General features: G+C 39.1%; 1 protein-coding gene across 11 annotated transcripts in view; it reads left to right on the top strand.

The window, feature by feature from the left end:
• LOC139445707 (6-phosphofructo-2-kinase/fructose-2,6-bisphosphatase-like) overlaps positions 1-15,406 on the top strand; it is a 102,984-nt gene that overhangs the window by 47,058 nt on the left and 40,520 nt on the right. For all 11 annotated transcript variants that reach the window (XR_011651880.1, XR_011651878.1, XR_011651876.1 and 8 more), the window contains exons 2-6: positions 3,759-3,884; positions 8,944-9,040; positions 10,424-10,487; positions 12,019-12,153; positions 15,187-15,370. Coding sequence is in view for 5 of the 11 variants with exons in the window: in XM_071226908.1 (XP_071083009.1) it covers positions 3,759-3,884; positions 8,944-9,040; positions 10,424-10,487; positions 12,019-12,153; positions 15,187-15,370 (606 nt within the window). In the remaining 6 variants the exon portion in view is untranslated. The remainder of the gene's footprint in view (positions 1-3,758; positions 3,885-8,943; positions 9,041-10,423; positions 10,488-12,018; positions 12,154-15,186; positions 15,371-15,406) is intronic.

The raw sequence follows: 15,406 nt of genomic DNA, 5'->3' as shown, positions 1-15,406 counted from the left end.
AACATACTTTCTTAGAGGCAAAGTTTCTGTCAGCATGTGGTTAGTTTTACTTCCAGTGCTATTCCTGAAATTTGATGCAACATACAGATGGTGAAATTAAGGTTGTATGGGACTGGCTGGGCTGCTTGTGTTTAATGCCAGGATGTCGGTGCCTTCGTCCCTTTTGTCACAAGACTAGTGTAGGCCTTCTGTACTGATATTTATTCTGAATGCTGTGAATACTGAAACATTATAAAGATACAATGGCTATTCAAGTGATTTTAATGAAATTATAACTTTTAGGCAAAGTGTCTTTTGTGATTTCCTATGGCAAGCTTGTATCATGATTAATCCCCTAAAATGAGAGTTAACTACCAGAGATAACAGCTTATAGAAATCATTTAAACACATTTCAACACTCTGTGTGATTTAATCAAATATTTATGCTTTTGCTCCTTGTGTAACTTTGTTTTCCTCATGTTGAATGTTGGTGGGATATGGCGTTATCTCATTCTGTATTCAGGCATAGGCTGTGTTAGCCACTTGTATGCTCGATAGAATGTCATTCATTTGGGCCACTTCCTCGACAGACTCATTTGTGGGTTAATATATTCAGCACTTCAAGCAGAAGCACAGTGTTGCACCTCATACAGACTTATTTCCCTTTGTCATGCCAGGATTTGCTGGTTACCAGGGTTAAACCTTCATGAAGAAAATCAGTCCATGTGTTAAACAGCCTGAAAGTGGGAAAGAGAAAACCTGCATAAGACTAGAATGGATTTAAGAAAAATACATCTAATGGAGAGTAGGTCAAGCCAGTATTTAGCTGAAATTGGCAGACCAAAATTCTCAAAAGCCAACTAAGACATATAAAAGAAATACTATTTTCTTCCTGGGCTTGTTTGTTTAACCGTGAAATGTCAGATATAAACATTTATCAACATGTATCAACAAGTACTACATATGTGTATGTGTGAATATAGGCTGTGGATTGACCCACCAAGCCACTGAATTTTTAAAATCAGCCTGCTGTTATTTACTGGTGACTGGCCAAAGGAACAGACTTAGTTTTGGCTGCTTGAGCATCAGAGACTTATACTGTGTATGACCTCTGCTGGCATTCACTAAACATAACTAACAATATATGTAATAGCTGTGTTATTGGAGACATTGTGTCATTTGTCAGTTGTCTTTTAGGCATTGTCACTGCATATACTTGCAGACCCTGCTGCATATACTTGCATACCTTGTTACATATACTTGCATTCATCACTGCATATACTTGCATTCATCACTGCATATACTTGCATACCTTGCTGCATATACTTGCATACATCACTGCATATACTTGCATACCTTGCTACATATACTTGCATATATCACTGCATATACTTGCATACCTTGCTGCATATACTTGCGTACATCACTGCTCTACTTGCATACCTTGCTGCACATACTTGCATACCCCGCTGCATATACTTGTATCCCCCTCAGCGTATAGGCATAATGAACATTATGTATGAAGATACTAGGAAAGGTTTGAACCTATAGTTTCAATGTGTGCATGTTAGAAGAAAGTTGTTTAAACTACAGTTATGCTTCCAGTGTAAAGTCCCTCCTGCAGGTCGTATATTCCGGTTACTAAGCAACAATTGTGGTCAAGGGTCTGTATGACCTTCCATGCATACCAAGCAGTGAGAAGAATTGCAAGGAGTCAGACATCATTACTTAGGTGCATTTCTCTTGCACTATTTGCATTATCCAATGCTACTATTTTTTTGTGTGTGTTGGATGACAAAGTCCATATTGATATTGGTGGGACAAATAGCATGTTATTCCATACAGCAATTGCGGAATGTTTTATCATGTAGGTATCAGGTTTTATTTCACTGACAGCTGCAGCAGTAAGTTGATATGGTCATGCCTGAAAAACAGTACCAGTGTCTAATATATTCACACTGCATAAATGGTCATGTCCTACTTGAGGTTGATGCAACGATGCTATAATGCATTGACAGCAGGTGAAGTTATGTGTTGGATAAACTTCGGTTTGTTTGAAATTAAGGGGGTTCTGAAACATTTACTCTATAGAATTAATAATCTTGGGACTTCCTTAATTGTAACTTATGCCATTTGGATTACCACAAGGATCCCTTGATGTTTATGCTTAATATCGAACATCGCCTGCTCAGTTTATGGTGAGCGGCCAAATTACATGACAGACAGCCTGCAGTGAATAATAATTTGCACGAAAACACAAAGTCATTGTGCTTTCTACATATATCTTTGTTGTTATGTTGAAGTTCAGGTCATGTGACTACCCTACATATGCAATATGCCTACCATGTGACGCTGGGTCGAAACATTCATGCTGGCCCGCAAACAGCACCGAAAAAATACCCACAGTATCTGTGTTTGAAACATGGTAAAGATAGCAACACCAAGGCCATTCCGTCCACACTGAACTCTGCAGTACTGATAGTTCTGAGTAGCCATTGTAGTTTGTCTATTCCAAGTTTCATGATTTGGGATATAGTAGGTGGCAGTTTCTATTTTAAGGATAAAACACTTCTAGGTTTTGGTTGAAACTGTGATCTTTGGAAGAGACCCCCATGGGTGTTTGATCCAACTTATGAACAGTCCATATGTATGAAAACTTTGGGATGCCTTATAGTGAGACAATACAGTGTGTCATATAAAGGGAATTTAATCAACGCATGCGAGAGAAAGATTATGTGCAGCATGCACACATTGAAAGCCATGACATGTAAAATTGAACGGAAATTATCACTTGCTCCCATGGCTGAGTGGCAAAACATTGGTGTACAAAATTAACACGATATGAGAGGTTGCAAGTTAGAAACATCTAGTTCAAATTTCATCTGCTACTCAACTCATCAGGTCTTACTAGGAAAAAGTAAAACCCCATACCCGGGATGTGGTCTTATGATAAAAAGTTAAACCTTCCAAGAGATTAAAATGAATATATCTACAATTCAATAGGTAAAAGAGGCAGTAGGTTTAGAAGTGAAACTTGCTGTCACAGCTGGTGTCCCTAATCAGATCATTATTATAATAGTGTAGGGTCCACTTAATGTAACTATATATAGCGGTTACTTTACAATAAGAAAAGGGGGCACGGGTGGCCTAGTCGTCTAAGGCGCAGCGATTCGCTGTGCAGAGTTACGTCCCTTGGCCACGCCAGAAACCTATGATTGTGGGTTCGAATCCCGGTTCGCCCCGATTATGTTTCTAGGTTTGTCAGCACCATACCCGTGCTCGTGGGTTTCACCGAAGTGGTAAACGTCTGTGACCTGCATCACTTCAGGCTTTCCTCCCACATTAAGCTGACACGCTGTGATATAACTGGAATACTGTTAAAAGCGGCGTTAAACCTAACTCACTCACACTACAATAAGAAAACGGTAACCCAGCCTGCATTAAACCCTGGAGATTTGTTTTCAGAAATTGTTCAGTATCTCAATGTATTGAATGCTCTGTTCAGATACAGATCATGACTGGTACTTGCCATACTTGGAGTTTATAGTAGTAACCTTCATGTGTACATGGAGTTGCAGATTCATTTCGTTGATTTTTGTTTCGTTTACTGTGCAATATCATATGCACCTTATCTATCTGCACACTGATTGGTTACTCCATGTGTGCAATCTGTAGTGTGATTGTTAAAATTAATGCCTTTTAGTTATTTGTATTGGTATTGTGGCAGCCACTGTACCAAGCTTGTGTAATGAAGTACTAAAAGCAGCTTTGTATTGCAGCATCCTGCCCCCATGTTGTCCAGGCTCCCACGGTTATTGCCATGGTCGGGCTGCCGGCCAGAGGAAAGACATACATCTCTAAGAAGCTGACACGCTACCTCAACTGGATTGGAGTCAGTACAAAAGGTAAGTGATGTTGTTTGTAACAGGACCAGGGTTGAGGACCCGTGAAGATCCGGGGTAGAATAGATCTTCAGCAACCCATGCTTGCCGTAAAAGGCGACTGTGCTTGTCGTAAGAGGCGACTAACAGGATCAGGTGTGAGACTCGCTGACTTGGTTGATGCATGTCGTCGATTCCAATTGCATGGATCGATGCTCTTGATGTCACTCACTGGATTGTCTGGTCCAGACTCTATTATTTACAGACCACCGTCATATAGCTGGAATATTGCTGAGTGTGGCGTTAAACAACAAACAAACAAACAAAACCAGGGTTGAGGTGGGGATGTTGAGTAAATGTGAATGTTAGTTTGGTGAAAGCGCTGTGTGGTTTTTCCCTGTTTTATTAATATTCCAACAATATAGGTCATCACCAAGAATGGGCCTATGACATTGATTGTGAGGTGGAGGTCTAACCCTGTAATCACCAGGCTTACCCGCCAACCTGTCAATGGTGAAGCTCTCACAGATCCTATAATCAGCCATTCTCGCCAGTGTACACTGATGTAGGGAGAGTCAGTTAATGTATCTTGTAGTGGATTGAGAATGTGGTGGAAAAAAATGCATAATGATTCTAGTACAATAAAACAGACAGATATGATCAGCTGTGAAGTGGGTGGTCATAAAAATCAGTAGACAGTTTCTAGAAAGGCAAGTATATCTCTGGTGCCAGAACCAAGGGTTTATTTCGTTCGAGTGGATTTACAAAGTGGAAGGCACTTGAGACAATCTCTTCCTGTTCTGGGAGGAACAGGGTGCTCTTGCACCCTTGCATGCAACAAGTCGGATAACCCCAACCTCTTCCGTTCAAGAATAATAGTAGAAGTGACATCAGATTTGGAGGTGTTTGTTCTGTAAATTGAGCTTCTCATAAAGGGTAAATGACAATATATTGTATGTTTAACAAAAAACTGTGTCATTATTTTTGGTTCTGGTACTCCTACTTTTAGGATCATTACGGTAATTTGTTGGACAACAAAAATAACAGCCTGTAATGCATTTGAACAGATTTTATAGACGCGCTACAACGATATCAACAAAAGAAGTAGCCTTTTGCGTGTGGCCTTTATCCGAGAGAAGGGAAATGTTCCAAATTATTAAACCTTATTCAAGGAAAACAGATACAAACCATGTTTATGTATGGAAATAGTTATTGGAACAGATATTTAGGACGAAATGCGAAGTCAAATGCTAGGCTGGCTATCGAACGCCGATTGACATCACCAGTGGAAGTTGAAAGTAAAACACCTGGAAAAAAACGTGAGATCTTTGACTCTGTGTATAAGACGACCGCCCTTCTTAACCCCCTCATTCTAGTTACGAAAAACTCGCCTTATACACAGCGATATACGGTAGATTGAATGTGAGTGGTCAAAACCTGATTTTTCCTTATCGCGAGAGTAGACTGTATTATTCGTCTTTCTTACCATTACACAACGACAAATTTTACTCATGCAGAAGAGAGTTCCGACAGCCAGGGAGCATACATTGTGGCAACTGTTATGGTGTAACAGCACACAGAGTATGTCTCATCCTGATCAGAAGGTCAGTCAGACAATGAGTGAGATTCACTTACCAATCCGCTTAATCCTGGGATGCAACTTCAGCCTTCATCCAGCCACAACCAAATAGTTTTTAAGTCTACAAGCCTGAACTTGTATTTTGGCATTACTTTCTGTAGATTTTAACCTTTGTGTATGGACTAGTATAAGCTGATCCTACAAATGTCACTACTCCTGTCAGTTTACCTGATGTTAATGGTGTCCTTGGGGCTAGTATAACTTCAGGCCTTTTAGGTGGTGCCCATATATGTTATTTGTGCTAGTAAATTTGTTGCATCCCGACTACATCTGATGCCATCCCAGAACTGGTCCTAGGAATGAAGGGAGCTGTCTGTTGGGGAGGCAGAGTGTTTCCCCCTAATGTGACGACTCCACTGCAGGCTGTTGACAGAACCGTTGAGGATAGATGGTAGAGGGTTGCAGTCTTGTAGATGTTACCTGGTGCTCCCTGATGGTCATCTGGAGAATCCGTTAACACTGTGATATGGCAGAGATCAATTCTTAATCTATACTACTCAAAAGAAGTTAAAGAACTCCGCTAAAATGCACATACATGTGCAAATATCGGAACATTTTACGCACTATCATTCTTCCCTTCTGGGTAATATTTTCAGCTTGTCCACAACTCATGAGCACTGCACAAACATGACAACAAATGCTTCAGTCTAGACTGGCTTGTCCACTCATTTCCATCTGTGTTCTATACATCAGATGCTTCAGTCTTGACTGTGGCTTGTCCACTCAGGACCAACTGTGTTCTCTACATTGAATACTTGAGTCTTGACTGGCTTGTCCACTCAGGAACAACTGTGTTCTATACATCAAATGCTTCAGTCTAGACTGGCTTGTCCACTCATTTCCATCTGTGTTCTATACATCAGATGCTTCAGTCTTGACTGGGACTTGTCCACTCAGGACCAACTGTGTTCTCTACATTGAATACTTGAGTCTTGACTGGCTTGTCCACTCAGGAACAACTGTGTTCTATACATCAAATGCTTCAGTCTAGACTGGCTTGTCCACTCATTTCCATCTGTGTTCTATACATCAAATGCTTCAGTCTAGACTGGCTTGTCCACTCAGGAACAACTGTGTTCTATACATCGGATCCTTGAGTCTTGACTGGCTTGTCCACTCAGAACCAACTGTGTTCTATACATCAGATGTTTCAGTCTTGACTGTGGCTTGTCCACTCAGGACCAACTGTGTTCTTTACATTGAATACTTGAGTCTTGACTGTGGCTTGTCCACTCAGGACCAACTGTGTTCAATACATCGGATCCTTCTGTAAATGCCGGTTATGAAACAATGGAAGTTACGACACATCAGTTCAGTCAGCCTTGACTGTTGCTAGGCTACTCAGGGTTATCTTCTCTGCACATTGGATCCATCAACTAGTCATCAGACCTTGTCAATAACAGTTGTAGATTCAGTCTTTTGTCTAGTTCACATTCATCCAAAATTTTCATTTTAGTAAATCAAAATAAGGATTCTGTTGAGTTTTTCTGTCATTGCATTTAGCAGAACATTCTGTTTGATCAATGGTGTTTCTAATATCTAAAACATTATATTAAACAGTAGTTAATGTGAATTAAGTGTTTGATGGTAGTTAATATCTTTTAAGTGGTATTGTTCTAGCTGGCCTGTTAGACTAGACATCTAACATACAAGTATACTGAATATATATAGAGAGAGTAACTGTTGAATCATCTAAAAAATAATTGTTGAGAGCAAGGTTCTCACATGTGGGTGCATGAAGGAAAATATTTTAATATTGTTGGCGAAGTACACAGGTCTCAGCTGCTGCCAAGTGGTTAGGGAGATGAGGCTATTTCTAGCCTGAAGCTGCTGATGCTGTAGATACACCATGCTGGTCTAAGTGTATATATAGCCCTGTGCAGTGCATTCACACCAGGGCCCAGTGAAGGCTCAGTGTTGAAGTTGAGTATTCAAGGGCCACAGTCCTTGTGATAATTCTGTAAAACATGAGTGTTTAGATTATATATAGCAGAAAACCTCAAAGACACCAGGGCCTGTCTTTATGTACCCAAAGTCATTAACACAAAGACATGACACAACAACAAGCAGCAAGTGTAAAGTAGGTTACTTCACTCGAACCCTGGGACAGTATAGTAATCCTGTTCAAAGTTCAGATGGGGCTGCCTGCTTGAATTAAGCCATTTTCTATCATTGTGTGTGTCTGATGTTGTGTGCAAGACTGCCTCAGTCACAGATAACTGTTGTGCAAGTTAATAGGACTTAAATAAATATGACATTCTGTTGTACTGTTCCATGAATGGCATATGTCGGTAACTGTTGTTTGAAATTATGCACTACAATCTCATCAAAAGTAACAAACGAGGTTCTCATGCACTACAATCTCATCAAAAGTAACAAACCAGGTTCCCATGCACTACAATCTCATCAAAAGTAACAAACGAGGTACTCATGCACTACAATCTCATCAAAAGTAACAAACCAGGTTCTCATGCACTACAGTCTCATCAAAAGTAACAAACCAGGTTCTCATGCACTACAGTCTCATCAAAAGTAACAAACGAGGTTCTCATGCACTACAATCTCATCAAAAGTAACAAACGAGGTTCTCATGCACTACAATCTCATCAAAAGTAACAAACGAGGTTCTCAGGCACTACAATCTCATCAAAAGTAACAAACGAGGTTCTCATGCACTACAGTCTCATCAAAAGTAACAAACAAGGTTCTCATGCACTACAATCTCATCAAAAGTAACAAACCAGGTTCTCATGCACTACAATCTCATCAAAAGTAACAAACCAGGTTCTCATGCACTACAATCTCATCAAAAGTAACAAGAGAGGTTCTCATGCACTACAATCTCATCAAAAGTAACAAACGAGGTTCTCATGCACTTCAATCTCATCAAAAGTAACAAACGAGGTTCTCATGCACTACAATCTCATCAAAAGTAACAAACAAGGTTCTCATGCTCTACAATCTCATCAAAAGTAACAAACCAGGTTCTCATGTACTACAATCTCATCAAAAGTAACAAACGAGGTTCTCATGCACTACAATCTCATCAAAAGTAACAAACAAGGTTCTCATGCTCTACAATCTCATCAAAAGTAACAAACGAGGTTCTCATGCACTACAATCTCATCAAAAGTAACAAACAAGGTTCCCATGCACTACAATCTCATCAAAAGTAACAAACGAGGTTCTCATGCACTACAATCTCTTCATAAGAGAACAACAGGTTCCCATGCACTACAATTCTTATCATACCAGAGCAGGATATTATTAGTTATGGTGTCTTTAGTGGCCATATACGACTGAAAGTGGCATAAAACCCAACTCACTAACTCACAATAACATATAAGAAGTCACTGAGCTGCAGCAATCAGTGTGAACAGATAGTTCGTGTAATTGCCTTGTCATCAGTTGACGAGTTTCATATTCTACATTTTTGTGTTCTAGTGTTCAATGTGGGAGAGTACCGTCGTGCAGCTACCAACAAGTATCGCAGCCATGACTTCTTCCGCCCAGACAACAAGGAGGCACAGGAGATACGAACGTCAGTAGGAACATCTCACCTCCCAACCATCCTCTGTTCAAATTTATCAACTTAGTCATTGTTTAGATGGTAGACTTCCAATGCCAGCATGATTTCCAATATCCATAAGAACGGAACATATTTGTTGTAATTACAGTGAATGTGTATCATTTTACATAACTATTGTGTTAGGCATGAGTATTGTGGCGTTTTCTCCGAGGCCTGCCTGGTTGTACGTATGGCACAACAATGTCTTCTTGATCCGTCAAATATGCAGTTAGTTGTGGTGGACCGAGCAGCACTGTATATTCAAGCATATTTGAAGGATCAGTACATGGAGATTAACAATCTCAAAACACAGCTGTTCACTATTAACCAAGTTGAGGTGTAAAGATTTATAAAAGATAGTGTTTGGATGTGAGGACTGATTCATTTATGACAAGTAAATACTGTATTTGACGTAATAAGCGCCCCGCTCTAATAAGCGCCCATGGCAATATTTGCTCATATATTGGCTAGTGAACAATCCCAATTAGCACCCTTTCCGATTGATCAATGTTCACAAGACTAATTTATTCGCATACGATACGCACTCGTGTGTTATATGCACCCTTAATTATGGACAATTAAATTCTGGAAAAATGTATCTGTCGTGTATGAACATTTCAGGCTGTCAGCAAAAATCATGAAATTTATCTTTCAACTGTTTTTTTCACCAAACTAATATTCTAATAAGAACCCACTATTTCTAATTTTGAGAGCGCCCTTGGCGCTTATTACGTCAAATACAATATTTAAAAGTCACAGATTTCATGAAAACAATACATTAGAGTACTCTCCTTTAAAAATATACCTGAAAAAGATATGAAGATTAACCAAGCTAATTTTATCCTGTTAATACTAGAGGAAACTGATTCTCAAACTGAAAGGAATGAAGATAAATAAGTTGTGATATGTTTTAAAATATATTGTTAAATGATGTTTTGAGATGTTTTTGTTGTGAAATGGTGGTGTAATTTGGTGTAATTCCTTTCATTATAGATGATATAGATTGTAAAAGAAAGAATATTGCAATATATAAAATGATGTTTGTACATTGGGTCTCCAAATACCACCCATTCACTATTGTCTTACACCCCTAATAAAATGAATAAGTAGATCCCAAGAGGCTTCCATGCCCTGCTCACTACACCGATTCAACCGATTGGGATGGAATGCACTCAAGCGCTTTTCTACTGATGAGATCAGCCTCTTTCTAGGAATTCAACTGGTCTGGATGTAACTAACCCAGCTGCCAGTTTATAAGCATTAGGAATGAGATCACCAAGTAATGAGACAAGTTAATTACATGTCTCCCTGTACCTCCAGCAAGTGTAACAATTGTGTACTTGTTCCACTCTACAGGAAGTGTGCTTTACTGGCCATGGAGGATGCCTGCCAGTTCCTGGAGAACGGGGGAGAGGTCGGGGTGAGTATACATTGTGATGAGGGAATTCTAATTGTGTTGTCACGCAATGTCAAGATTATATACATTGTGATTAGGCAATTTTATTTGTGTTGTCACCTAATGTCCAGGTTATATACATTGTGATGAGGGAATTTTAATTGTGTTGTCACCCAATGTCAAGATTATATATATTGTGATTAGGCAATTTTATTTGTGTTGTCACACAATGTCAAGATTACATACATTGTTATGAGGGAATTTTAATTGTGTTGTCACACAATATCAAGATTATATACATTGTGATTCAGGAATTTTAATTGTGTTGTCGTCCATGTCAAGATTACATACATTGTGATTCAGGAATTTTGATTGTGTTGTCATCCTTCTCAAGACTACATACATTGTGATAAGGGAATTTTAATTGTGTTGTCATCCATGTCAAGACTTTATACATTGTGATAAGGGAATTTTAATTGTGTTGTCGTCCATGTCAAGATTACATACATTGTGATAAGGGAATTTTAATTGTATTGTCGCCCATGTCAAGATTACATACATTGTGATAAGGGAATTTCAATTGTGTTGTCGTCCATGTCAAGGTTACATACATTGTGATAAGGAAATTTTAATTGCATTGTCGTCCATGTCAAGATTACATAAATTGTGATTCAGGAATTTTAATTGTATTGTCATCCATGTCAAGATTACATACATTGTGATAAGGGAATTCTAATTGTGTTGTCGTCCATGTCAAGATAACATTCATTGTGATAGGGGAATATTGTGTTGTCATCCAGTGTCAAGATTACATACATTGTGATAAGGGAATTTAAATTGTGTTGTCGTCCATGTCAAGATAACATTCATTGTGATAGGGGAATATTGTGTTGTCATCCAGTGTCAAGATGACATACATTGTGATACGGGAATGTTCTATTGTCATGAGGTTAAGAAATTACATAGGTTTGGATCAATGTTATTAAATAGTAAGATCACATTCTGCCTCTTAGGTTTGAATTGGATCTTGTCTGCTGCAGGGATTCCATTTTCAGAACAGGTTGCCAGGATATCATGTTGAGATGCTTGTTCATAAAATGGCTGATTACACAGCATCGTACCCCAGCTTCTGTTGTTCGTGCTTCCAGTCAGTAGTGACCCGTGAAGATTCTAGGGTAGCATAGGTATTCAGCAACCCATGCTTGCCATAAAAGGTGACTATGCTTGTCGTAAAAGGCGACTAACAGGATCGGGTGGTCAGGCTCGCTGACTTGGTTGATGCATGTCATCGTATCCCAATTGCGTGGATCGATGATCATGATGTCAATCACTGGATTGTCTGGTCCAGACTCAATTACTTACAGACCGCCGTCATATAGCTGGAATATTGCTGAGTACGGCGTTAACAAACCAACCAACCAATCCAGTCAATGGTTTGTCTGGTCTAGACTTGATACTTTACAGACTACCGTAACATTACATGAATATTGTTGTCTGTGGCTTCCGACATCATTCACACACTCCCTCATTCACTGATATGTATGTGTTGTGGCAGGTGGTAGATGCGACCAACACGACCCGCGAGAGGAGGAAGATGCTTGTTAACATGTTCACAGTAGAGCATCAGTTCAAACTGTTCTTTGTGGAGTCCATCTGCGATGATCCTGAAGTGGTGGAGGCCAATATAAAGGTAGGAGGACATGTAGGGACATCCTCCAGCTGCCACCTGGACAAACAGAGCAGTCTGTACAAATCTACTCCCATGTTTCCTTGTTTAAATGCTTGACCTCTGAAAAACACAGTGGTCTCGATTAAACACCAAGCCATGATTAAATTCCTTGTGGTTTTAAAACACCTTGTTTTAGCGATACAACGGCAGAGGTAATGAGTGTTAGAAGAAATATATATGCCCGGGCATATAATCAAGGAAGTTTGTATGCGGACTTGGTGACTTGGCTTATCGTGTCAACTGTGATGAATTACCTTCGTCTATGGGTAATACTATTTTTCAGGGCATTATCATTTGCCAAGTGAGCCATATTGAAATGCTATTTAAAAGATTTGTAGTAGGAGTGACTATTGGTCTGGAAATCACAATTGCGATAACTATTGATATTGAGAGAAACTTTTGCGATAACTATTGATATTGCAAGCAACTATAGCCATAAATATTGACAGTTTTCAGTATATCATTTTAGATAGATTTTGGAGTTGAATTAAACCATGGAACTGAAGTGACTGATTTGGTTTTCTTTACCCTATTAATTTAAGCAAAAGAAACTTCAACATTTCCATGTGAAAATTACTACCACTCATGATCAAAAGAAAAACAAATTTGAACAGCATTGCATGTATTTTTTGATATGGTAAATACAATCGAAACTGTCAGTATTCCTAACTCAAATCGATACTATTGATCGGAAACTGATTTAACAATCGATTTATTGACTTTAAGTGCTTACCAATAGCAATATATCGATATTTCGATTTATCGTGACATCCCTAGTTTGTCGTGGGACTAGACATTTGTGCTCTGTATTATCGTGGCATTTTATAATGTGATATTGTGTAACTGCTGACTACATATCCATGTTGGCTTCAGTGCCCACTTGGCTGATACCGTATTCAACGTAATAAGCGCCCGTGGCGCTCTCAAAATTCGAAAAAAGGGGCACTTACTTGAATATGATTTTGGTGAGAAAGAAAACAGAGCTGAAAGATTGTAAATGTCGGGGTTTATGCTGACAGCCTAAAATGATACAAAAGAAGGGAAGTGCGTATCATACATGACAGATATATTTTCCAGAATTTAATTGCCCTTATAATTAAAGGTGCATATTACACACAAGTGTGTATTATACACGAATAAATAAGTTTTGTGTACATTGATCAAGGGGAAGGGGTGCTAATTTGGATACTATCCAATATATTAGCAATTATTGCTGCGGGCGCTTATTAGAGCAGGGCGCTTATTACGTCGAATATGGTAATTGAATGGGCGGGCTTGTGTTGCATTATTGTGCTGAATGATGTCCCTGAACTCTGTTGTCTACAGTTATTTACTTGTGAATCATTAAAAGAGCAGATCTATTGTAATTGAAGCCATATGTGAAAACTGTCATTGTGGAATGAAGGATATTATTAACAGCTCAGTTGGTGTACATAATTATATTTGCACTTGCAGGCCGAGAATTATCCTTTGGGGTTTGTAATCAAATTTGCTGGCCAAGTTTTATTGAGAAATCCCCAAGCCTGGTTCCCCTAAGAGGTGATTCCCTGCCTTAGAGGGAAACAATATTCTACCTCTTAGTCATCTAGCCGGTGGCGTTTTGATTATTCTGTGTTTATAGTCCATAATAAGCAAATACTGAATCTTGCCAAGAAAAAACCCACCCATATTCAAAGCATTCAAATTTGGAGTGTTGTTTCCCTTTAAGGATTAGTGGGTACATCTATGGTCTTGTTACTGGATTATTGCCAGTGGAGATTATCTCCAAATAGTTGCCCCATGCTACATGAAATGGTTTCAGGGAGTGTAATGATTAGGACTAGAGTACAGGTGGAAAGAATGCTGACATATGGTTATTCAGAGTTGTATGAGTTATCCCCCTTGCATACACCCATGAGATGGTGATAATGTCTCTCCCCACCACCCAATTCGTTGTCCACCTGTTCCTCAGAGACATAGGTTGATGTTCCCTCCATGTTAGTTTATGTTCCCAGAACCAAAGAAGTTAAAGGCACGGGGAACATAAGCTAGCATGGAGGGTACATCTACCCGTGTGTCCTTCAAGAGCGGTGGACAGGTTACAGTGTTATACCTCCGACCTAATAGGGAGGGGGGAAATATATTATACCAAGTAGTCCGTCCTTCCAAGGACATATTCTTGTGTGACCTATAACTTGAAAACTACTGAATGGATTCTGTTCAAATTTGGTGAATAATTTTTATTCCTACAGGAGAGGTGCAGTGCAAACTTTAATTTTAGTATTTGGATTTTCTGAAAAAATACAGCTATTCACTTTGAATTGTTTTGCTGAAACATTTGTGAGATCTACAAATAGAAAACTACTTCATGGATTCTTTACAAATTTAGGGAACAGTTTCCATGCTAATAGAAGAGGTGCAGTGCAAGTTTAATTTTGATGTGTGTATTTTTCTGAAAAAATTTGATTTTTTTTCATGTTTTGAACATAAATATATTTTTACTTTAACATTTGTGCGACCTGTAACAGAAAAAAACCCTACTTCATGGATTCTTTTCCTCCAGTTGGGGTACAGTTTCTATACCAATAGGAGAGGTGCAGTGCAATGTTTGATTTTGATATGCAGATTTTCTGAGAAATATTGCTTTTTCGTGTTTTGAACTTAAAAATATGTTAGAGCTTAAGTCGGGGGTATTAGTGGGTCCTGCTCACTTTATGTCTTGTTTGATGTATGTTGCAAGTACACAAGTAATAAATTCAGAATAGCGCCAGTTGTATTGTGACGTACTGTTTGTTTTGGACACAGGTAAGAGTTGCATTCTGTAGGTTGAATGCCATATTTTCCCTAATATTGTTCATTGGTTGCTAGAACCATTCACAATCATGACTGTCACAAAAGTGGTAAGCGTATTTAACCTACTTCACTCTGCGCTTCACTCCTTTCCACAATAAGCTGAATCATCATGACAAAGCTGAAAGCTGTGTGTGGGTAAACCAACTGACTCACTGTACGCAGGAAGTGAAGGTGTGCAGCCCGGACTACAAGGGGATGGACACCAATGAGGCAGTGAAGGATTTCATGCAGCGTATAGAGCACTACAGTGAGACCTACGAGCCCCTCGACTGGAGCCACGACAGAGACTTGTCCTTCATACAGATATTCAACCAAGGGGAGAGGTTCTTAGTCAACAAATTAGCAGGTACAGTGCAATTACTGCAGTATATCATGGGACTTC

This window comes from Haliotis cracherodii, unplaced genomic scaffold (genome assembly GCF_022045235.1).
Source record: "Haliotis cracherodii isolate W230 unplaced genomic scaffold, xgHalCrac1.p SCAF_6, whole genome shotgun sequence".
In the NCBI taxonomy this organism is placed as follows: Eukaryota; Metazoa; Mollusca; class Gastropoda; order Lepetellida; family Haliotidae; genus Haliotis; species Haliotis cracherodii.
Note: the sequence above shows the minus strand (reverse complement) of the source record. Positions and strands in the feature narration are given on the sequence as shown.